General features: G+C 39.9%; 1 protein-coding gene across 3 annotated transcripts in view; it reads right to left on the bottom strand.

The window, feature by feature from the left end:
- Nucleotides 1–26,462, bottom strand: part of dhx9 (DEAH (Asp-Glu-Ala-His) box helicase 9) — a 93,070-nt gene that overhangs the window by 47,565 nt on the left and 19,043 nt on the right. For 2 of the 3 annotated variants that reach the window (XM_063064042.1, XM_063064041.1), the window contains exons 3-8: nucleotides 24,800–24,940; nucleotides 24,358–24,448; nucleotides 20,262–20,350; nucleotides 18,462–18,610; nucleotides 4,708–4,754; nucleotides 255–391 (exon numbers count right to left, since the gene is read on the bottom strand). In XM_063064042.1, the coding sequence (XP_062920112.1) occupies nucleotides 255–391; nucleotides 4,708–4,754; nucleotides 18,462–18,610; nucleotides 20,262–20,350; nucleotides 24,358–24,448; nucleotides 24,800–24,940 (654 nt within the window). Of the gene's footprint in view, nucleotides 1–254; nucleotides 392–4,707; nucleotides 4,755–6,198; nucleotides 6,336–18,461; nucleotides 18,611–20,261; nucleotides 20,351–24,357; nucleotides 24,449–24,799; nucleotides 24,941–26,462 lie in introns of those variants that run through there. The other variant, XM_063064043.1, reaches the window with a different exon arrangement.

Here is a 26,462-nt window from a genome sequence, read left to right as displayed (position 1 = left end):
ATCTGGGATGTAATTTCCTTGATCTGCTCAAATGAATATTGCAGGTGAAGAAGGAAATATTTACAAGGGTTAAATATTGTAATTATTACATTTATGGTTACATTACAGGATAATTTACAAAGCAATCTAACTATTCAGCATAGAAGGAAAATTTGATGAACAAATATCTAATCCTTTTTGTAAATTGCTGCATTTTTCCCAAATACCAATATTCATAAGTAATCTTACTCTATGCAAGTCATCAAGTTACTTACTTTTTCTGTCTCTTTCTTTTTTGTATGTCCAGTGAAAGCTTCAAACACTCCTAGATGGTAAAGCTGTCGGACCAATGACAGTGCACACGATTGTGCAGCCAGTTTCTTGTTTGAACCATGCTCACGGGCTGTGATTTCTAAAGGAAGGGAATGATACATTTACAAGTTCAGCATGCATTGTTTATTTTTAATTATTCAGATTTCTCAATCTAAATGATTAAGAATCATGTCAGACTACAATACCCTGATATCTCATCACCCGCTGAGTTACTTGGTACATAATTTTCTGACTCCAGGCATATTTGAATACACAACTTCAAAAACACATTTTAGAATGTGGTGGTGACAAGCAGGAAGAGTTAATTTAAAAAAAAATTCATTTACAGGAACGTGGGTGTCACCAGCTAAGCCAGCATTTATTGTCCATCCCTAGTTGCCCTTGAGAAGGTGGTGATGAGCTGCCTTCTGAGATGTAGGTACACCCACAGTGCTGCTAGGGAGGGAATTCCATGATTTTGACCCAGCTGGAACTGTAACTTAATTTTCAACCATCATGTTATCATTATTAGTGAACAGGAGGGTGGCTAATGTTATTCCTTTGCTTAAGAAAAGCAACTGGTATAGACCAGTAGGTCTAAGATCTGTGGTAGGTAATTATGAGAGGATTTTGACTGATAAGACATGCACACATTTAGAAAGACACCTCAACAATTTAAGCGACTTTTTTTTTTAAAAAGAAGTAACCAAGGTGGTCAATAGGGGCAAAGCGTTAAACTTCAGTAAAGCTTTTGGTAAGGTTCTACATGGTAGACTGCTGTGGAGAATTAGACCAAATGGATCCATGCAGAGCTAGCTAACTAGATACACAATTGGCTTGATGAAGCAGGGGGTGATGGCAGAAATTTTTTTTGAATTGGAAGCACATGATTAGTGCTGTTCCATTTAGATCAGTGCTGAGCCCATTGCTATTTGTCATCTACATCAAGATTTGGATGAGAATGTACAAGACACACAAATCTGCAGATGGTACTAAATTAAGTGGTGGTGTAGACAATGAAGATTGTTAACAAGATCAACTGAGCAATCTTGGTAAGCTGGGCAAGCTAGACGAGGAATGGCAAATGGAGTTTAATTGTGTTAAGTGTGAGGTGTTGGGAAGAAAAATGAGGTTAGGAGCTTTAAGGCCCTGTGGAGTGATCCAGGAATACAAATACATGGTTCCCTGACAGTGGTGTCACAGGTAGGTGAATGTCTTTGGCATGTGGTACTTCATGTATCCAAGGACAATGACCTCTTCTTCAGTCACCTCCGTCTATGAGCCTACTTCTTTAGCAAGGACTCCCCACCCCACACCAATGCCACCTTCTCCCATTTTCAACCCTCTTCCTCTTCTTAACTATCCTATTCTGGTCTTCTGCCCACTCTGGATATTTTCATCTCTAACTGCTGACAAGCCATCAACCGTTCTGACTTCAACACTCCTCTCTTATATTTGAACCTCACTCCCTCAAAATGCACTACTCTCCACTCTCCCTCCACCAATCACGAGCTCACCATCAAACCTGTAGACAAGTGGAGTCTGACAGACAGGCAGACTGACCTCTATCTTGCTTAGACCAGGCGGCATCTCCCAGGCAACTTCCTTTATACTCCCATTGAAAAAGATCCCACTCAGGAATATCAGGCCATTGTCTCCTGTACCATCACCAACCTCAATGACTCTGGAGATCTCCCATCCATTGCCACCAACCTCATAGTTCCCTTATACTACACTACCTGTTTCTACTTCCTACCCAAGATCCACAAACCTGACTGCCTGGGCAGGGCCATTATTTCTGACTGCTCCAGCCCCACTGAACACTTGTGCATACACCTTGACTGCTTTTTGTCCCCCTTGGTTCAGTCCCTTTCCACCTATATAAATGACACTTCATATGTTCTCAAACTCTTCATTCATTTTTAAGTCCTCTGCCCTGATCGTCTCAATTTCATTATGGATGTCCGGTCCCTATACACTTCTATCCCCCATTTTCTGCACTTTTTTCTATACAGCAGACCTAACCAGTTTCCGTCTAGCACTTCCCTCCTACATCTGGCAGAATCGATCCTCACCCTCGACAATTTCTTTCAGCAGCTCCTCCCACTTCCTCCAAAGGTACACTCACATGGGCCCCAGCAATGTCTAATTTTTCGCTGGTTACGTGGAAGAAGTAATTTCTCCCCCCTCCTCTTCTCTCATTTCCCATTCTGGCTCTCCTCATATCCCTTCCCTTCTCCTCACCTGCTTCCCTCTGGTGCCTCTGCTCCTTCCCCTTCTCCCATGGTTCACTGTCCTCTCCTATCAAATTCCTTCTTCTTCAGCCTATCCACCTGTTCCACCACTTCAACCTGTTCCACCTATCACCTCCCCTTCTCACCTACCTAACTGGCCCCTCATCTGGTTTCACCTGTCCTTACCTTCTTGTACCCCTCCCCTTCCCCCACCTTATTCTGGCTTCTTTCCCCTTCCTTTCCAGTCCTGATGAAGGGTCTCAGCCCAAAATGTCAACTGTTTATTCTTGGATTCTTTATCCATGGATGCTGCCTGACTTGCTGACTTCCTCCAGCATTTTCTTTTTGTTGCTCTGGTTTTCCAGCATCTGCAGAATCTCATGTGTTTATGATTGAGTATAGAAGTTGGGATGTTACACTGCAATAGTACAAGATGTTGTTGGGGTGGCAACTGTTATATCATTGAGAGTTTTGAGCACCCTGCGAAAGAAAAGATGCCATTAAGCTAGAAAGAATGCAGAGTAGATATTTGAGGATGCTGTTGGGAGAGTTGAGAGAGGTTAGAATTTCATTTACTGAAGTGTAGGGTAATGAAGCACAGTCTTAGAGGTGCATAAAATCATGAGGGGGTTAGATAAGGTGATGTCAATCTTTTTCCCAGGGCTTAGGGACTTGCTTAGAAGAGAAGTTTGGTTGGCATGGACCAGTTGAGCTGAAGGCCCTGTTTTTGTATTGTATGATTCTAAGACTATACAAAAAAAATTACATTCTTTTAAAAATATATAGCAGCTGGCTTACTAAATGTTGAATGTTAAACATATAATAATGTACTAGTTAACCCTACAGTGTGTTTTACCTGCATTGGCTTACAGCAGCTTGCTTTATAAAATCAGTCATATGGACATTTTGTGGTTATCATTAGATTATTGGAAGTGATTGACAAGGATGCAATATAATTAGTAAGTTGGTGCTCTAAATAAGACTGACCAGTGAATGGAAACTTGACGTTCTTTGTAACCTTATGCATCTAGTAGGAGTAGAACAGAGTATTGAAAAAAAGTGTACAGAAAAAGCACACGTTTCTTATTTTGCAATTCTCCAATGCCAAATAAATACTGCTATGAATTTGTCCAGACCAAAATTCAAAGACACTTCAGGAAACCAATCCTGAATTGAATGATGGCCGGAACTCAGAAGATTTTGTTCCTGGATCAGAATGTTTCCAATTACTTGGGTTATCACATGGTTTCCTGTTTCATTTGCTAGTGCCTCATGCCACTGTGGAACAGACACGCACTCACATTTATGATAAACCCCTATCAAAATTCCACCTTAAAACAAAAACCGCTAAGATAAATTACGGATCGACAGTATAAAACCTCCCTCCAACAATATTCTCATCTTCAAGTTACTGGTGCTTAGAAAAATATTTTCTCAACAGAGTATACATGTGTATTCCTTCCCAAATTTCAGACCTCAGGCTTACTCCTAATGTTATGCTAATCATCTGCATTTTATTCTGTCGGGCAGTTTCCAATTCTAAATTTATTAAAGAAAAGTTGCAATTAAATACTTCAGCACTTAAACAGCAAAAGAATAAGACAACAAGAACTCATAGTTATATACTAATGTTTATCAACTTTTGCAAAATATCTTTATTGCGAATTGGTAATCATCTCAAAATATACGGTTTTTTTATCCTCTTTTAGCGCAACGCTATTACAGCTTGGGGAACCTGAGGTTAGAGTTGAATTCTAACGTCATCTGTGAGGAGTAAGTCCTCCCTGTAGAATACGTCTTTAGACTGTGGGAGGAATTTCTCTGGGTGCTCCAGTTTCCTCCCACAGTCTAAAGATGTACCGCTTCATAGGTTAAATGGTCACTAAGTTGTCCCATGATTAGGCTAGAGTCAAATCGGGATTTGTTGGGCGGCACAGCTCAAAAGGCCGCAAGGGTTTATTCCGCACCGCATATCACCTTCATTGAAATTAAAACTTCTAAATTGCCTTGTGGCAATATTCTCCCAGTTTCATTCTCAACATGCTTCATTTGTTAATACAGAAGCTCAAGTCCTTTTGGAACATTTATACAGCAGTCAAGCCCAGATCATCCCTTATTTTAATAGTTCCATGCAAACTTTACCATCAAAAGCTGTTCACATCTACATGTAAGTGCTACTTACTTCTTCCCAGCTGTCTCACGTGAATAGTCATCTCTGCAATAAAACTCCTGCAATGACATGCACAACATCAAATTAACTCCATCGTTTTAGCACTTACACATTATTGGCATTACCAAAATGTGCATTATTTTGTGGATTTTTTTTTACAAGACATTTTGATTAAGGGGAATAGATTTGAATATCTTTAAATTAATGACTTAATGAAGGAGACGTGGAAGGTTCTTGCTGAACTTCTCATTTCAGAGAAGGACATGGTCTCAAATTTTTAAGGGAGGTTTAACACATCCAATGTATTCTATCTTTTAGTAAACCAGACCAAATCCAAAACAAGCAAAATCAATTTCAATGAAGTAGAAGAAATATTCAGAATAGTGCACAATAGATGGCACTATTGACACAAAAGGTATTTAAAGATGAAATGTTTAAGCTCATAACTGCCCTCAAGGTGACTTTCTAATTTGAAATACGGAATTAGGAAGAAAATCCAGGGATAAACCAGTTATAAACACTAAGGGGATAGCTGTGTGTAACATTAGCAGAAACTTCAGCACATAGCTACTATTCAATGTAAAATTATTGAATAGCATAAAAGAAATTTGATCCACAAATAAAAACAAAAATCAGCTTTTTTGAACTTGAATCAAATACATTATTAACTGCATTTTGAAATACACTTTAAATGTCCAATGCACAGTCTAGTGCTGTTATAAATTAATGCTGATATTTGTCTCTTGTAAAATAAAAGCAGCTGCTTTCATTTGGGTGAAGAAGTGTTTAATAGACTCTGTAAGCTTTTGAGAATCCATGTTTTCTTTAAGCTGGATAACTGATATAGTGAATAAATGAAAACTAACCGAAAACACAGAGTTTCATAGGTTTTTAAAGAACTATGTACTCTTACTACTGGTGCTCAAAACTTTGCAGGCATAATAATTTGGAAACAAATTGTCCATTAACCCACATAATTAATTAATAAAGACTTAAATTATAAATACAAGCTTTAAAACATGCAGATAAAAATAAAATTATGATAAACAAATAAAGAAATTAGGTTGCATAAAGAATTTCTTAATTAAGTTGCTACAACCCATCACTTAACAAAATGTCAGTGGGACAAATATTAGAAAAACACATTCATCATTTAATATGAAATAAAAGGTCTTGTAACATTGGCGATAGCATTTTCTAAGTGATTAATTTCTTCAACTACACATTAGCATTCAATTGGAAAACTGTTGTGCTGGAACTAGTTTCCTTTCCAGAAAATCTCATCTAAGAATTAAAGATGGTATTGTCGTAGTATTCAAATGCTCCATACTTTATACATATGCACTGACAGACAAATTTTGGTCATGCAGTTCAGAATACAGCAAATTGTGTGCCTAAAGAATTAATTTTCAATTTATTGCTCTGTCCAGGAATCTAGTTCTTGGTATACACAGTTTTCATTGATATGTAACATGCATTTTTTTTTAAATCTGTCCAACTCACTTCTGATCCTATATTTGGTCAACTGAGATCAAGCACTGCAACTTCACGATTCAGAGGAGCCTGTTTATAGGCCCAATATCGACCATTCTTGGATGCCAGTATGTTTCTCTGCCAAGCTCAAAATAAAGATCCAATCTCCATCAGCCCTAGGTCCCCCAGAATACCTACAGGAAAAGTGACACCAGAAATCAATAGCTGTGTATGATTGCTTCAACCATCATTCCTACAATGGAAGGATACCATGTGACAGCTTAGTGCAGCCTAAGCAACGTCACATGTTTGCAAAAGAGATTTCTGGTGTCACCACACTCCCATGAGAAATTAAATAAAGGAGCGACAGGTTTGTCACTTAAATCCAGAAAATTTATATCAACATACCTGCCACATAATAAACTGTAATTTAATAAGTCAGTAAATACTGCACCTTATTAAAGCATATCTCTGAAACTTTACCCCAATAGGCTTTTACAATTAATTTATAATGATTTTAAGTTAGCAAATATTGGAAATACTCAGCAGATCAGGAAGCATCTGTGGAAAGAGAGATAATTAACTTTTCAGATCAATGACCATCTATCAGAACTGGAAAAGTTAGAACGCAAACACAAGGAAATCTGCAGATGCTGGAATTTCAAACAACACACATAGAAGTTGCTGGTGAACGCAGCAGGCCAGGCAGCATCTCTAGGAAGAGGTACAGTCGACGTCTCGGGCCGAGACCCTTCGTCAGGACTAACTGAAAGAAGAGCTAGTAAGAGATTTGAAAGTGGGAGGGGGGGATCCGAAATGGAGCCAAGAGCTGGACGGTGGACTGGCAAAAGGGATATGAGAGGAACATGGGACAGGAGGCCTATGGAGAAAGAAAAGGGGGGGGGGAGCCCAGAGGATGGGCAAGGGGTATAGTGAGAGGGACAGAGGGAGAAAAAGGAGAGAGAGAAAAAGAATGAGTGTATATAAATAAATAACAGATGGGGTACGAGGGGGAGGTGGGGCATTAGAAGAAGTTTGAGGTCAATGTTCATGCCATCAGGTTGGAGGCTACTAAGACGGAATATAAGGTGTTGCTCCTCCAACCATACCCCTTGCCCATCCTCTGGGCTCCCCCTTCCCCTTCTTTCTCCCTAGGCCTCCTGTCCCATGATCCTCTCATATCCCTTTTGCCAATCAACTGTCCAGCTCTTGGCTCCATCCCTCCCCCTCCTGTCTTCTACCATCATTTCGGATCTCCCCCTCCCGCTTTCAAATCTCTTACTAGCTCTTCTTTCAGTTGGTCCTGACAAAGGGTCTCGGCCTGAAACGTCAACTGTACCTCTTTCTAGAGATGCTGCCTGGCCTGCTGCGTTCACCAGCAACTTTTATGTGTGTTGCTGGAAAAGTTAGAAATTCGTTTAAAGATGCAGATGTGGTGAAGAAGAATAGGGATGAGATAAGGAAAGAAAAGATTGGCTGGGTGACAAGAGATTAAATAATGATTAGGGATGAAAGGGAAAAATAAAGGGGTCATAAATGGTCTATCAAAATAATTTGATATTACTAAAGGAAAATACAATGAATAGAACACAGAATAGTGCAACCCAATGTCTGTGCTGACTATGAAGGTCAATTAGTACAGACCACAAAGCTGAATTATACTAATCTTACCTGTCTGCATATGATCCATACCCTCTATTCCTTGCATGTTCAAATACCTTCTAAAGAACCTCTTAAATCTTACTATTATATCTACAGTGGTGCCAGAAAGTTCGTGAACCCTTCAGAATTTTCTCTCTTTCTGCATAAATATGACCTAAAATATGATCAGATCTTCACGCAAGTCCTAAAAACAGATAAGAGAACCCAGTTAGGCAAAAAGCACAAAAAACCATTATACTTGTTCATTTACTTTTTGAGAAAAATGATCCAATTTACATGTACTTGTTGGAAAAATTACATGAACCTCTAGGATTATCAGCTCATTTAAAGGGGAAATTAGAGTCAAGTATTTCAATCAATGGGATGACAATCAGGTTTGAGTGTGGGAAACCCTACCCTATTTAAAGAACATAAACCTGGGTCTTCACTATCAAAGTATGATCTTCACCACACAGGTTTTTGGAAGTTTGTCATGCCTAGATCAAAAGGGATTTCCGAGGGCCTCAGAAAAAAAACTGTTGATGCTCAGCGGGCTGGAAAAGGACTCAAAACCATTTCTAAAGGTTTGGGATCCACCAATACACAGTCAGGCAGATGGCGTACAAATAGAGGAAATTCAACACCATTTTTACTCTCCCCAGAAGTGGTCGACCTACAAAAATCACTCCAAGAGCAAGGCGTATAATATTCTAGGACGTCACAAAGAAACCCAGGGTAACGTCTAAGGAGCTACAAGCCTCTCTCGCATTGGCTAATGTCAGTGTTCATGAGTCTACCAGAAGGCAAACACTGAACAAATGGTGTGCATAGCAGGATTGCAGAGAGAAAGCCACTACTCTCCCAAGAACATTACTATCCATCTAAGACCACGTGGATAAGCCAGAAAGCTACTGGAAGAACATTCTGTGGACAGTGAACCCAAAATAGAACTTTTTGGCTTAAATGAGAAGCATTATGTTTGGCGAAAAGCAAACAATGCATTCCAGCATAAGAATCTCACCCCATTTGTGAAACATGGTGGTGGTAGTACCATGGTTTGAGCCTGCTTTGCTGCCTTGGGACCAGGATGGTTTGCTATCATTGATGGAATTATAAATTCTGACTTGTAGCAGCAAATTATATAGGAAAGTGTCAGGGTATCCGTCCGTGAACTGAACCTCAAGAGAAAGTGGGCCATGCAGCAAGACAACAACCCCAAAAAATGGTTAAAGCAGAAGAAATTTCATGTTTTGGAATGGCCGAGTGGATGTTGTGATCTTAATCCTATAGAAATGTTGTGGAAGGACCTGAAGCAAGCAGTTCATGCAAGGAAGCCCACAAACATCCCAGAGTTGAAGCAGTTTTGCAAGCAGGACTAATCAAGTTACCTGAAATGTTTGGTTAAAATTATTGCTGTACAAGGGAGTCATAGCAGTTACTGAAAGCATAGGTTCACATACTTCTTCAAACAAATACATGTAATATTGCATCATTTTTCTCAATAAATAAATGAAAAAGTGTTTTTTTAGTTATTTGTTCAATTGGTTATTCTTTATCTAGTTTTAGGACAAGTGAAGATCTGATCACATTTTAGATCTTATTTATGCAGAAAAAGAAAATTCTAAAGTGTTCAAACTTCCAAGCACCACTGTACTTCCACCATTCACCCACAACCCCACATCCCCAGAGACCTACAGTCTCTGTGTAAAGAAAATTGTCTCGCACACCTCCTGTCACTCCTTTACCTAATTTCCTCCTCTCATGTTAAAACCATGCTCTCTGGTCTTTGACATTCCACATGGAAAAAAAAATCCTTGTTTTCCGAAGTTCCAAACATTCTGAGTTTGTCTAGCTTCGCCTTATACCAATACACTCTTATCCTGGCAATATCTTGGTGAACCACTACTGCACCCCCTCCAAAGCCTCCACAAATTTCCTGTAATATAATAACAAGAATGCATACAACACTAACTAAATTTTTATAAAGCTGTGACACTACTTTTATATTCAATCCCCCAATTTATGAAGGCAAGTAAGCCATACGTCATTTTCACCACTCCACTTGCGTTGCGAGTTTCAGGCAGATATAGATTTGAATTCCAAGATTGCTCTGTACATCAATGCTCCTAAGGGCAGTGTAATTTCATGTACTTCCCCTTACATCTGACCTTGAAAAGTACAACACTTCACACTTCTCTTGATTAAACTCCATCTGCCACTTCCCTGTTCACATCAACTAATCTACAGTTACTGTACTTTTGAAAACCTCCACCATCCATAACTCCACCAATTTTTGTGATGTCGGCAAACCTACTAATCACCCCAATCACTAGTTTATATTTCACTTCATTCAGAATTACGGCAGGGGTGGGGTGAGTGAGTGAGTGAGTGAGTGTGTGTGTGTGTGTGTGTGTGTATGTATGTGTATACACACAATGAACCCATGCACACGACCTCTATTTTACCTTTATTCTGCTTTCTTATTGCACTGTGTATTTAACTATAATTTAATTTTTTTATATTGTATTCCAATGTACTGCTGCCACAAATCAACATATTTCATATTAAATCTGATTCTATGTGCGTTACACAAAACATTCATTAAGTCACACACGAACCCACTTCTACATCTCCTTTCCAGTACACGGATAGTTGCATCAAACTGAACAACGAATCAAATTTGTTGCTAATTTCCCTTCTTTGCTCACCTTCACATATTCTTCCATTTCTTTGTTTCTTTGACTTACCACTATTGTGCAGTAAGTTTTCAGATTCAATGATGAATTCAACAATTTTAGATAATGAGCATTTCTATTTTATATTTCTAGCATGCTATTTTTCTCTGGCAATTTCAGGTGATACTGGTTTTCTAAATGCACTTTCTCAGTTAACCTTGTTTCTTTACTTGTCCCATTACTACCCTCTTCATTCACTTATAAATTACTTCTTCCATTTCTCTTGAGGTTTGTTGCTTTACCTACTTCCCCAGTGTCTTAAAACTTCATTAAGTCTAACTTTTCAGCATTCAGCTTGAAGGTCATCAATCTGACACGAAGTATTTCCAGTATTTTTTCATTTTCGTTTCAGGTCTCTTGCATCAATAATATTTTGCCCTTACTTGTTCTCAGAACATTTTGCACTTTCTATGCCTCCAAAGAACAAATTTTGTAACCTTCTGAGAGGAGAAGCAGAAATACTAACCATTGTAACTTCTAAAAAATAAAAATTAGAGGATCATATTTGTCAGCAGACTCCTGCTGTTTGGCTCAGGAAAGTCATAATATTACAACCCGCCCCCGCCCCCCCGCCCCCATCCCCAGGGATGTCACCTGGATGCAATGCAACAGTAAAGTAAGGTTCGCTGATTATTCTCCCCAATTTGCAGATGTTCACTGCAATATACAACTTTTCTTAGCATTCATAGGGGTACCTGGCAATTACCCCCTAGAAAGCTGTATACAACAAGGCAGGCTGGCTGAGAAACATACTGGTATCATAACCATGACAAGCAAACAGAAATTTTCACAGGTAAGACATTACATTATTTTTCATTAAAAAATAATTTTAAAACTTTATACTGGCTTTTACATATCAGTATGAAATATATTATCTTGTTTTGCTCCTCTGGAATAGAATTTAGGAGAAACATACTATGACAAATCTTTCTGAGTTTAATTGTCAGTACATTTAATCCTCTGTTTTCATACTGACGTACTCAAAATCTAGTAAAAAGGCAATTTCCATTAATGGGTTGAAGGCATTGCTGACAGGGCCAGCATCTATTAACCATCCTTTACTGCCTTGCAGGAGAAGATTAGTCATCTTCTTAAACTGCCACAACCTTTCTGATGAAAGTAATAAGAGTAGATCAGTATTTGTATACAGAGAAAAAGAGCTGATATTTCAGCTCACAGATTCTTCAATCAGAACTCTGACCTGAAGTGTTACTCTTTGCTGTCTCCAATATTGATTGAAAATAGCATTTTCTACTTAAATTTCAGACTTCCAGTATCTTCTGTTTTTTATTTCAAATTTCTAAGCGTTCTGATTTTCTAAATGTTCTTCGATAGAGCGTTCCAGTATTTAAGTCAGGACTATGTGTGACTAAGAGAGAGTTACCTATGTGAGTCAACAAACAACCCACAAGCTCCTGCCTCTGACCTGCAGGCATGCTTGAGACAGCTGAATGTCAACAGTAGCTCTTCAACCCAAGTATCAAATTTAGGTGAAACTAATAAATACTGTAACATAAATAACAAAAATCCATTATAGAATAGTTCCTTAAGATTACAAATCGATTCAACAAAACCAATGTGACAAACTACATTCTCTATTCTACGTTCATTTAGCATTATAAACTTCACGTTATATTAACCTTCCACATACAATAGTTTAATGATATTTAGTGAGGTGCCAGTACCAGTAGATTTGCCACAACCAACCCCAAAAGCTTATTATTTTTTCTGGCCCCTCAAGCTGCCATTTTCTTTGGCATTCCTCTTGATGATCATTACATACCATTGTGTGGCACGATAGGAAGTCAAACAGTCAGAGAATTCTCAAGTCTTTTTTGCACTTAATATACGTTATTACTGTGGCACTACAACTGTCTAGAAGCTTATTTACACATCTACCCATCATTGCTGAGGTACAGTTGAAATCAATTTGGCAAAATACAGAAATATTTAGTTTGCCCTTTAGTAACTAACCTATAGTTACAGCTAAATAAATCTGCAAGAAACAAATCCAACTTGGACAGCTACACAACCAAGTGCCAGTTGACAATTAAGAAATACAAGAAATTCGTGCAATCTAATGAAATATATTTCCGTAATATCATTAACAGTTCACCTGAACTCCTTTACATAAAAATAATTTAAAATTGGTGTCACTTTTATTATAACAAGAACAATCTGTTTTACTTTGGGAATATTAAATTCCAGGGTTTTAAATGCAAAATGAAGCAAACTTGAGGCATTAAGTATGAGTTGGCAATGGTAGACTAGGAAACTAAATTATAAGATATAGCAGTAAGTGATCAATTAGTAAGTCCCTCCATAATTCCCTTGTCCATTTGTCCCTCCTCACTAATCTTCCTCCTGGCACATGTCCCTGCAAGAGACAGTCATGCTACACCTGCCCATTCACCTCCTCCCTTACCTCCATTCAGGGCCCCAAATAGTACTTCCAAGTGAGGCAACATTTCACCTGCAAATCTGTTGGGGACCACTATTATATCTGACACTCGGATGCGGCCTCCTCTATAATGGTGAAACCTGATAATAAATTGGGGGTCTGCTCAGTCAAGCACCTCCATTTCATCATCAAAAGTGGAATCTCCTATTCCCATTCTTGTTTTCACAAGTTAGTCTACAGCCTCCACTTTTCCCACAATGAGGCCACTCTCAGGGTAGAGGAGCAATACCTCATATTCCATCTAGACAGCCTCCAACATGATGGTATGAACATTAATTTCCCCTTCCAATATTTTTTTACCCTTCCCCCTTATTCTATTCCCCACTCTAGCAACTTAGGTCTTCTCCTCACCTGTCTATAACTTCCCTTCCTCCTTCCCTTTCTCCCATAGTCCACTCAGATTCCTTCTTCTTCAACCCTTTAACTTTCCCACCCACGGGGCTTCATCTGTCATCTTCCTGCTAGTCACCCTTCCCCTCCTCCCTTTGTATTTTGGCAACTTCCCCCTTCCTTTCCAAACCTGAAGAAAGGTTTCGGCCTGAAATATCAACTTGTTTCTTCATTTCCATAGATGCTGCCTGACCTGCTGAATTCCTCAAACATTCTGTATGTGTTGTAAAGGAAAGCAGACTTTTACAGACTGAGATACAAGAAATTATACTCGGGGAAAACAGAAGGAAATTACTCAAACATTTAGCAACTGACTTTATGGAATAAAGCACTGTCTCAAGATGGCGCTGTAAGTGGCAGCTCTTTGCATGCAGCTCCAATAGGAATCATCACCATGGATACTTCAGTAAGCAACATAGTTTTAAGTCATTTCTGAAAACCTATTGATCCTCAAATTTGATGGACTCCCAGACAGCAGACTCAGATCGCGAGTGCCATTCTCCTTTACGAAAACTGAAGCAGAGAAGGCACATTGGGCTACAGGTACAATTGAAACGCAGAGGCCTTAAGACTCCCACTCACGACTATACATTCTCTGTAAAACTGAAGACCTCGGAGCAAGATTGCAGTACAAGAGGGACATCGAGGACCTCAGCCTTAATAATAGACTTCAACACTTTCCCAACCACCAAAGTTAGGCTAACTGGCCTATTATTTCCTTTCTTTTGCCCTTCTCCTTTCTCAAAGAGTAGTGACATTTGCAATCTTCCAGTCCTCTGGGTCCATGCCAGAATCAAGTCATTCTTGAAAGATCATGACCAATGCATCCGTTATCGCTGCAGCAACTCTCTCAGGACTTTGGGATGTAGTCCATCTGGTCCAGGTGACTTTCATGTTTGCCTAGAACTCCTGCTTCCTGACACTTACAAGCCTTTGCATCTGTCTCCCACAATGAAGACAGATGCAAAGTACCCATTATTTTCATAAGCCATTTCTTTGTCCCCTATTACTACCTCACCAGCATCATTTTCCAGTGGTCCAATATGAACTTTCACCTCCCTTTTACTCTTTATATAACTGAAAAATTTCTTGGTATCCTGTTTTATATTATTGGCTAGTTTGCCCTTATATTTCATCTTTTCCCTTCTTATAGCTTTCTTAGTTGCCTTTTGTTGGATTTTAAAAGCTTCCTAACCATCCAACTTCCCACTCTTGCTACCTTATATGCCTGTTCCTTGGCTTTTATTCCTTAGCTTCCCTTGTCAGCCACGGTTGCCTATCTCTGCCACTGAGAACCACATCTTCTGTGGGACATACCTATCTTGCACCTTGTGAACTGTTACCAGAAATTTCAGCAACCTCTGCTCTGCCGTCATCCCCACCAGAATCCTCCTCCAATCCACCTGGGTAAGCTCCTCTCATGCCTCTGTATTTCCCTTTATTCCACTGCGATACAGATGCATGCGACTTATGTGGCATTCAAGACTGGTGATCCAGAACTGTGCAAGAAGTCCAGGTCCAACCTAGAGAGGGTTATTTTAAGAGCGAGAAAACAATTCTGAGATGGAATCAGATGCACATCAGCACTAGCAGAATTTGTAGACCATTACTTCCTACAAGGAAAAACCAAACAAGCATGAATTGCTGTAATTCTTCACCCCCAGATGAGCTCAACCCCTTTTATGCACACTTTGAAAGAGATAATAAAACCACACGTGTGAATCCCTGCATCATCTGGTGACCCTGTCATCTTTGTCTCAGAGGCAGACATCAGAACATCTTTCATGAAGGTAAATCCTCACAGGGCATCAGGCCCTGATAATGCACCTGAAAGAGCACTGTCAACCTGTACCTGCTGTTACGTACCCCGTAACTGGGTTGCCAAACCAGCAGAAATGGATCACTCAGTTGGAGTCTGGATTACTAGAACTAAGAAAGTTTTATTAAAGAAACAAGCAACACAGTACTCTAATCAAAAGGATAATAAATGCAACAGTTCAGCAATGATAAACACACATGTACACAGAATTAAGATAACAGGATCAATCAAGCTCTATCGTTGTCTAGGGGTAAATGACCAGTTTCAAAGTGACGCAAAGTTCAGTTCAATTTAGTTCAGTTCAGTTCGCAGTAATCGCTGCCGTGGGAGATGGACAGTGTGGGGGGAAGGAGAGAGAGAGCAAAACGAATGAATATTCACAACGGCTTCCACACAGACCTTCGCAGTCAGCTTTCGGGCGAGTCCTTTGTGATGTCATCTGAGGTCACCGACCGTGACCCCTCCGTTTCCCGATACGATCGTTTCTCTGCGGTGAACCAGGCACCCAGGCAAGGGTGGACACACACCAGGTTCCCGCCGATTGTGCCTTTCCACCCTGAGCGTCTATGGCTTGATCCCGCGACCAGCCGTCCAAAAGCTTCCCACCGGCTTGTGGGAGATGCACCGCTTCCAGGGTCTCGTTACCTCGGAGTGTCATGTGTGTCTTGCCTTAGCGAACCTGTCCCTTTTTATTCCCCTGCTGGGGTATCGCCTGTCCATCACTTCAAACAGTTCAGGGTTCAAAGGGGGAGCCGATCTTGACAGCTCTCCTTCCGTTACTCTCTCCCGTCCCTTCATTAACATCTCCAAATGCTGCTCCATTGTTTTCCTTATCTCTCTCTCTCTCCTGAAGACAGGTGGCAGACCAACTGCTGATCCCACTGGGCCAGCACAGGACAGCTAACATCTTAATCTATGTGTATTCTTGTCACACTACCAACTGGGAGGAGTGTTCAAAGATAACTTCAATCTCTCACTGCTGCAGTCAGAGGCTCTCGCCTCCTTCAAAACAGTGACAATCATACCAGGGCCCAAGAAGAGCAAGATGAGCTGCCTCAGTAACTATTGCCCAGTTGCACTCACATCTATTGTGTTGAAGTGTTTTCAGAGGCTGGTCATGGCGAGAATCAACTTGCCACAAATACGTCTACAGCAGACGCAATCGCACTGGCTCTTCACTCAGCCTTGACCACATGCAATACCTACATCAGGCTGCTGTTTATTGAGTACAGCTCAGTGTTTAACACAATCATACCCTCAGTACTAATCAACAAGCTCCAAAACCTGGGCCTCTGTACCTCCCTCTGTAACTGGATCCTTGACTTCCTCATCGAGAGACCAGTCAGTGCAGATGGGAAATAACATCTCTTTGCTGACAATCAACAGCAGCGCACCTCCAAGATGTCTGCTTAGCCCACTGCTCTACTCTATTTACACCCATGACTGTGTGGCTAGACACAGCTCAAGCGCCAGCTATAAATTTGTTGATGACACAACCGTTGCTGGCAGAATTTCAGATGGTGATGAGAGGGCATATAGGAGTGAAATAAAGCAGCTGGTTGAGTGGTGTCACAACAACAACCTTGCTCTCAACATCAGTACGACCAAGGAATTGATTCTAGACTTCAGGAAGGAGAGGTTCAGGAAACACACATCAGTTCTCATTGAGGATACAGCAATGGTACAGGTGAGCAGTTTTAGGTTCCTGGGTGTCAACATCTCTGAAGAGCTATCCTGGGCCCAACATATTGATGCAATTACCAAGAAGGCATGACAGTAGCTATGTTTTATTAGGAGTTTGAAGAGACTTGGTATGTCAGCAAAGATTATCACAATTATCTATACACAATTATCTGTGCAGAGCATTCTAACTAGTTGCATCACCACCTAGTATGCAGGGGCAACTGCAAAGGATCGGAAAAAGATGCAGCAAATTGCAAACTCAGCCAGCTCTAACATGGGCACTAGCCTCCCCAGCATTGAGGACATCTTCAAATCATCACAAATGCAGCAGGACATGCCCCCTTCTCATTGGTACACCAAGGAAGTAGTTTAGGAGCCTGAAGACACATACTCAAATGTTTTAGAACAGCTTCCTCCCCACCATCAGATTTCTCAATGGACAATGAACCCATGTACACTACCTCATTTTCATCTTTTTGCTCTCTTCTTGCACCATTTACTTTTTAAATATTATGTATTACTATGTCCTGCTACCGCAAAGCAATATGCTTCATAACATATCACTAATACTAAACCCGATTCTTATGGAAAATCTTCTTTAAAACTGCAAGTCAAGATGAATGAGTAGCTGAAAAACTAAGATTAGTTAATGGAAAGAATCAGAAAGGTGGCCTCAGAGTAACACAAAGCTCTTGAAGAATGTAACATGTTTGATGCAGAGATGTTCCCAATGGCTAGTAATGTCAAGAAGCACAGAAGAGTCTCAAAGTATGGTCTTGATCATTCAGGACTAGGATGAGAAGAAATATTTTCACCCTGGGAGTTCTGGAAGTTTCAAATAACTTACCAAAGGATTATAAACGGATATCATTACATTTTTGAACATCAAGGGAATCAAAGGATATGAGCAGAAATAAGCTATTATATTACAGAATGGCAGATCAAGCACAGTGAGCCACGTGGCCTACTCTGACTCCTTTTTTTATGATACACTCTTAAATTGGTTGAGGCACGTTGGCTAGAATATTTTACGCCCACCTTAAGATTCATTCTGGGTCTTGGACAATAGTTCATCCAAAATGTCTATCCCTTCAGCATCCTTGTAGTATAGCAAAGTTATAACAAAGAAAATAAATCTCTGGAATGGAATGTCAAACTACTCTCCTAATAACAAAGTAAATGTGTTAGCAAAGAACCGATTATGACAATTATAAACATGCAGTTCTTATAGTCTTAAGAATATGCAGAACAGTTATCTTCTGCATGTAAATGGAAAACAAGAAATATAATATAGCTTTTTAAATTTTTGATCCAATCATTCAGCTTAGTTAGCTTACATGGATGTATTAGTTATTCATCTCTATAGATTCCTTTAAACAGATTAATTCTATCTGAATCAAAGCAAGACAATTAGCACCATCTTCAATGTGAACAAGTTGACATTAGATGTATTGCGTCTATCACAGAAACCCAATCTGTAGAAAATTGCATGAAATGAAAGCTTTGAATATGAATAATGTAGAATTACTCAAATTGATTACTCCACAACCAAAATATAGCAAACCTGTTGTGATCAGGTCCCACTTGAGAATATTTGTAGTCAGCTTGAATCTTCTCTTTTTGAAAGAATTGGTTGAGTTGAGCCTTGGAATTTTCAAGCGTCCAGTTACCATGAAGACCAGCATTTAAATCCAAGCCTTCCGACTCCAGTGTCTAGGAAAAATCAAGTTTTGTTTTAGACATGCACAAAATAAAGGAAGACAAAACAAAAAAAAAAAATCAGAAATTTATTTATGAATAGGCAACATAAATAAAGATAAAATAACTGATAACCTTTTAACAATAGCAGAAAAAGTCAAAAATAAGTTCTAATTTGCACGATAAAGGAAAATATAAGGTGCTATGGGGTATACCAATGGACCAAAGAAAAAAAGAAAATTATCTGCTTCCCTTTCCACAGAAATACCCAGGCCTGCTAAGTATTTTTGGCAACTTTTAATTTTACTTCAAATTTCTAACATCTGCACAATATTTGATGAACCACAGTCTCAACATACAGTATTATCTAAGCAAGGAAAAGCATCAGTCGAAGTTGGTCAATGGCCCATGCTTTCATTTATGCTTGTTCATTAATAGTAAAATCTGAATTTGTCTCTGTGCATTGCATAATATCTTTGCCAGTAAGATGGTGATGTGTTCAGTTGCAGCAGTGACACTGGATCCAATCAAAGCTGTATTTGTTTGTCCTGCATGACTCTTACATTTGCAATTCACTGTTGGATACTAAGAACAACAAGTACTGCAGGACTATCCCATCAGCGAGCTGTTCGATAACGACAGAGCTGGACTTAATGCGTCCTGTTGTATTGTCACCTGGACTTGTTGCGTACCATTTTGCCAAGAAGCTACGCGATCCAACAAATGGAGTGAGTAATTGGCTTTGATTTTTTTTTTATTGTGATCACTAGGCTCTGTTGGTAATGTAGAATACTGCAAGTCCAGTCCACTGAAGAGACCAAAAACTGGGGATCTGCACTGCATTGTTTGTGGCAAGGACTAGAGAGAGGCCACAGTTTCACCAGTTGTAGCCGCCCAGGGGAGGAAAGGCCGAGGTGCTGTGGGAGAGAGAAGTGGCCTCTGTTGGGCACGCTGGAACCAGTACTGGGCTGGAGGCTGGCCCATTCTGTCAATACTGCCCTCCACTGTTCGCTCAGTGGAAGAACAAGCTGGACCAGAGCAATCTACAGTCACGCTACTCAAGACTTGGGCTATACTTTTTTGTGTGTGCCGGGTATGTTTTTCTGAAAACACAACCATAAGTGCTATTTGTGCTAATGTGTAGTCTGCTGTGCACTGTTGGCAATGAGTTTTGCAGCTTGGTCCCAATCACTGTTTCATTTCATTACATTTATCTGTGGTTGAATGACAATTAGGCATGAACTTGAACTAAGTGAAAATCTTAGTTTCCCCTAACCCTAAATTATCAAAATCTATTATATTCACCCAAAGCCCTTATTATGGATCAGAGACTGAAGTTCTAGTCCAGATCAGCAAATACTTTTTTCACCAAGGCACTGTAAAACATCTGTTTTATTGACAAGCAATATAATACTCATAATATGCAACCAAAACAAAAAAGACAAATAAATTAAAGAAAACACAGTGTTAATAAAACAAACAAGCAGCCTTCATTCTGGTACTTCATTTTTTTGCTTCAATAGGATTTGTTTCAAGCTGAAAACTAAATGCATGCAAGTCATGTATTTGTGTTTTTGGTGAAAAAAAAATCCAACTGTGATAATGAAGATGCTGAATACCTTTCACATTACCATTTTTAGTTCTCATTAAGAACACGATGACTTACTGCTTGGGCTTCTTGCTCATCTCTCTTTTCATAATATTCCTTTAAATTGGCTCCACGTTCCCAATAACCACCAAATCCTCCTCCATGGCCTGCAAAACCAGAAACCAGATAACAATTTTTAAAGCAATATTGGTTATATATCTTTTTATACTATTTAACCACATTAACGTCAGAGATAAACTGCATAGAAACAGGCCCTTCAGCTCAGAGCATCTATGCCAACCATCATGTCAATCTGCATTAACCTTACTTTCCATATTAATTTCATTTACTCCACCGCAAGCTCATTCAACTACAGGTGTCCCCTGCTTTTCGAACGTTCGCTTTACGAAACCTCACTGTTACGAAAGACCTACGTTGGTACCATTTTCACTTTCAGAAGGTGTTTTCACTGTTACGAAGAAAGGCAGCGCGCAATAAAAAATCAGCACTGAAAAAATCAGTGTGCGATAAAAGGCAGCATGCGCCCCGAGCAGTCGCTCTCCCCCGGATTCGGAATGGCATTGCTTTAACATGTGCCTGTGAGCAGCCGTTAGCAAGATGAGTTCTAAGGTATCGTAAGGGTGTTACACTTAGTGTAAAACTAGACATAATTAAGCGTTTCGATTGTGGTGAACGAAGCAAGGACAAAGTGAGTTTGGCTTGTGGAAACTGACAAAGATGATGTTGAAGAGGTTTTGGCATCCCATGACCAAGAACTGATAGATGAAGAGCTGATGCAATTGGAAGAGGAAAGGATAACAATCGAAACCGAATGCAGTAGCGAACTGAACGTGAAGCAGCTGCGTGAGATTTTCGCTGCAATGATAAAAGTTCGACTTTAATTTTGAAAGGGTACGTAGGTTTAGGGGATATTTGCAGGATGGTTTGAGTCCTTACAAACAACTGTATGATAGAAAAATGCGTGAGACTCAGCAGTCAAGCAAGCCTTCCACATCAGCCACAGCAGACGACGAACCTCGATCTTCGACATCGAGGCGGGCAGTCATAGGAGAAGATGAGCTGCTTGCCCTGATCAACGATGAGATGACACCCGTGTCCCACCACCCCAAGCCCCGGGCCCCGGACAGATACTGTACCGATTCGCGGAGAATGCAACGGTAGCCGGGAGGCACACAGCACATCTTTAAGAAAAAAGCCGAAATAAACAAGCTAATTAAATAGGTGCCGCCGACACGTAATTGTTGGCCCAGATCAGTGCCGATTTCCGATTGCATCGCCTCTGAGAATTTCTACTTTATATGGGCTGTGTATTTATCATATCATTCCTGCTTTTACTATATGTTACTGTTATTTTAGGTTTTATGTGTTATTTGTCATGATTTGGTAGGTTATTTTTGGGTATGCAAACGCTCACAAAGTTTTCCCATATAAATAAATGGTAATTGCTTCTTCGCTTTACGACATTTCCGCTTACGAACCGTTTCACAGGAACGCTCTACCTTCGGGTGGCGAGGGAAACCTGTACCTGTTACACGCCTCTAAAATTTTCACTGTTCTTGCTTCTGGATCCTCTTTCCAGATACTAATACTTTTATTCACATGCAGTATAATCTCTCTGATTGCCTCGCTCTCACCTTAAACCCATACCCTTAAGATTTAGACACTGCTACTACAAAAATAGACACTATCCTATGACTCCCAGAATTTTAACAATCACATCTTCTTTCCAGCCAAGAGACTTATCTAATCAAATCTCTCACAATAACTCAAGCCCTCCAACCTAGATAATATCCTTATGAGTTTTTATGTCCTCTCACGTTTAATCACATCCCTCCTATGTGAGGTGACTCTGTGGCCTAGCTAATGCACATGTGTAACATTATGTCCCAAAACTCATGCACAGACCTCGGCTGATGAAAACAAGCCTGCCATACTCTTTCCTTTCTGCACTCTCTACCTGTGTTCCCAATTGTTAAGGAACTATGTACATGCATCCTAGCAACAACACCGCCCCAGAGGGCCCTACCATTTACTGAATATGTCTGGCATGGTTTAACTTCCCAAAATGCCTCAATTTGCACTTGTTCAAATTAAACCTTCCAAGTTGATTTATATCCTGTGGTAAATTTAGAAACCTTCTTCAAGTTCAAATTTATTGTCATTCAACCATACACATAAATATAGCTAAATGAAACATCATTCCTCTGGGTCAAGGTACAAAACATAGCATACATACATAGGCCTAAAATATATAAAACTTTTACACAATACTGCAGTAATTTTATCTATTGCACTGTACTGTGGCTGCAAAAAATAAAAACAAATTTCATAACTGAATGATGATAAACCTGATTCTGATAAGGGGGCAGGGAGAGATATATCATGGTTGGGAAAAGGAGAAGGGAAAGGGAATGGAGTGGGAAACACCAGAGACATTCTGTAATGATCATTAAACCAATTGTTTGGAATCAAATTACCTTGCCTGGTGTCTCAGGGCTGGGTGTGTCTGCACCTGCGCCAACCCCTGCCCCAACACTCCTCTGCCACTTGTCTCACACTCCTCCCACGGCACTCTACCCTCACCATTCCCAACATCCTTTGTCCACGCCAGATTTATAAACTTGCTCTCCATTACACATTGACAAATACGGCACTGTGCAGAAGTCTCAGGAACCCTAGCTATACACATGTGCAAGTAATGTAGTTACGAACTAGCACATACAGTTACAAAATAATATTACCACGTCTCTTGAGTGGGATGGCCTCAAGACTGACAGATTGACAAAGTGTGAGGCACATGTTTATGAAGACAGCATTAATTTACTGTTTTGGTGTTAAAATGTTCACAGTGTACTATACCACCAATTCATTAGCAATAAAACATTAATATACACTCAGTGGCCACATTATTAGGTACACCTTTATGTTAAAGCAAATATCTAATCAGCCGATTTTGTCACAGCAACTCAATGCATAAAAGCATGCACACACAGTTAAGGGGTTCAGTTGTTGTTCAGACCAAACATCAGAATGGTAGAGGAATGTGACCTAAGCGACTTTGACCGTGAAATGACTGTTGGTGCCAGACGGGTGGCTTGAATATCTCAGAAAATGCTGATCTCCTTGACCTAAACAGTGTACTGATTTGTCTCTTTACATTTGACCTATGAAGGTGGAGCACTTCATATTTGGAGAGGTTAAACTGTATGCACCAATTCTCCACCTATATCTGCAAATGATCTATATCTTGCTGTGTTTGCCAGTCTTTTACGCTATTCACAGTGCCACTAATCTAGGTATCATTTGCAAACTTACTACCTACCCATCTATCTATATTTTCATCCAGGTCATCAAAAACAGCAGAGGTCTCACTATAGATTCTTGTGGAACACCATTAATCATAGACCTCTAGTGAGAATGTCCCTTCAACCTGTGCTCTGTCTTCTATGGGCAAGCAGGTTCTGATCCAAATGGCCATTCACCATAGATTCCTTTTATATTAATCTTCTGGATGAGCGTCCTATGAGGGACCTTGTCAAATACCTTACTGTAATCTATGTAGGCACCATCCACAGCACTACCTCCATCAATCACTCTCTTCAACTTGTCAAGAAATTCAACCAAGTTAATAAGGCATGACTTGACTGGTGTCATTGCTGATAATAAAATGAATGAATGAATGAATAGATATATAAATACAAAACAAAACTGGACCTAGAACATACACTCTTACAATTCACACGCAGTTTATTTTGCTTGTGCACAAGGAAAACAGCACCTGTCACCACGTTCTGAAGGCAGGACAGAAAACTGCTATTTTTACTTGATTTGGCACAACACTGTAGACTGAAGGGCCTGTTCCTGTGTTGTACTATTCTATATTCTTGAGTATCTCAGAAAATGCTGATCTCATTGCAACCAAATACTAAATAAGAAATACAAATGACACCAGCAGTGACATTTACCAATGAATATATTACTTCTCACCATCTTATCAAAATTATGAGCCTTTCACATTAAATAAAACAATTGAACTTTCAGCTTTAATCTGATTTTTCTCTCCTTTAGCAATCACACATACAGGAATAATTATAATACATTATAAGAATCCTGGAACAGCCAGCCTCACTCCCAGAAAAAAGGAAAGACTCACCAGGTGATTGCTTTATAGCTAATTGAGGAACACTTGAAGGCGAGTCCCTTGGCACACCATCACTCCCATCAACAGCACTAGGTTCATTTCCCTATCAAATTTAAATCAACTGTAAATATTCAGCAAACAGTACTGATTTTAGATGTTTTATATATTAAGTTCAGGTAAAAACAAGCTCAGAAATTCTACTGTAATATACTTTCTATCAAAATATACAAGTTGAAGGAAAAATAATAGGTAGAAGTATCTTAATGGCTGACAGAAATTAAAACATTGATTTTCTTTATATTACCTATATTCTAAAATTTAGTATCATTCAGAGTTGCTTCTACAACAGAGGGCAAACACAGAAAACATACATTAAGTTCTAAATGTCTGTTTCACTCATTTTTTAAACACAAACTCTATATGGAAAAGGAAGAGTTAGTCAAAATGTACTCACCTTCAGACTGGGAACTTCTTCTGCTTTCATCTCTCCAGCCCTAACCAGGTAATTAACGAAATCTCGAGCAGCATTTGTCTGGGCATCCTTCTTGCTGGTAGAATTTCCCATACCAGTGTAATTAAATCCATCTACTCGCACCTAAGAGAAAAAAAGTCTGATGGATGAACAGGTAAAGATTTGCTTTTCCTCATGCCTTTTTTGTATCTGTCCATTGAAAACAGTAATAGTGTATACCATAGACCATAAGCTATAGGAGCAGGAGGCCATTCGGCCCATCAAGTCAACTCCGCCATTCAATCATGGGCTGATCCAATTCTTCCAGTCATCCCCACTCCCCTTGCCTTCACCCCATACCCTTTGATGCCCTGGCTAAACAAGAACCTATCTATCTCTGCCTTAAATGCACCCAATGACTTGGCCTCCACAGCCGCTCGTGGCAACAAATTCCACAGATTTACCACCCTCTGACTAAAGTAATTTCTCCGTATCTCAGTTCTAAATGGACGTTCTTCAATCCTCTTGTCCTAGAGTCCCCTACCATGGGAAATAATGTTGCCATATCTAATCTGTTCAGGCCTTTTAACATTCGGAATGTTTCTATGAGATTCCCCCTCATTCTCCTGAACTCCGGGGAATACAGCTTGAGTGGCCAGACGTTCCTCATATTGTAACCCTTTCATTCCTGGAATCATTCTCGTGAATCTTCTCTGAACCCTCTCCAATGTCAGTATATTCTTTCCAAAATAAGGAGCCCAAAACTGCACACAATATTCCGTGTGGTCTCATGAGACATCACATCCCTGCTCTTATATTCTATACCTCTAGAAATGAATGCCAACATTGCATTTGCCTTCTTCACCACGGACTCAACCTGGAGGTTAACCTTTAGGGTATCCTGCACAAGGATTCCCAAGTCTCTTTGCATCTCTGCATTTTGAATTCTCTCTCCATCTAAATAATAGTCTACCCATTTATTTCTTCCACCAAAGTGCATGACCGTACACTTTCCGACATTGTATTTCATTTGCCACTTGTTTGCCCATTCCCCTAAACTATCTAAGTCTCTCTGCAGGCTCTCCATTTCCTCAACACTACCCGCTCCTCCACCTATCTTTGTATCATCGACAAACTTAGCCACAAATTCATTAATACCATAGTCCAAATAATTGACATACATTGTAAAAAGCAGCAGTGCCAACACTGACCTCTGTGGAAATCCACTGGTAACCTGCAGCCAACCAGAATAGGATCTCCTTATTCCCACTCTCTGTTTTCTGCCCATCAGCCAATGCTCCACCCATACTAGTAACTTCCCTGTAATTCCATGGGCTCTTATCTTGCTAAGCAGCCTCATGTGCGGCACCTTGTCAAAGCCCTTCTGAAAATCCAAATACACCACTTCAACTGCATCTCCTTTGTCTACCCTGCTTGTAATTTCCTCAAAGAATTGCAGTAGGTTTGTCAGGCAGGATTTTCCTTTCAGGAAACAATGCTGGCTTTGGCCTATCTTGTCATGTGCCTCCAGGTACTCTTGTAATCTCATCCCTAACAATCGATTCCAACAACTTCCCAACCACTGATGTCAGGCTAACAGATCTATCGTTTCCTTTCAGCCGCCTCCCACCCTTCTTAAATAGTGGAGTAACATTTACAATTTTCC

The sequence above is a fragment of the Mobula hypostoma genome, chromosome 12 (genome assembly GCF_963921235.1).
Source record: "Mobula hypostoma chromosome 12, sMobHyp1.1, whole genome shotgun sequence".
NCBI classification, from domain to species: domain Eukaryota; kingdom Metazoa; phylum Chordata; class Chondrichthyes; order Myliobatiformes; family Myliobatidae; genus Mobula; species Mobula hypostoma.
The sequence above is the reverse complement of the archived record's forward strand: the minus strand, read 5'-3'. Positions and strand labels throughout refer to the sequence as shown.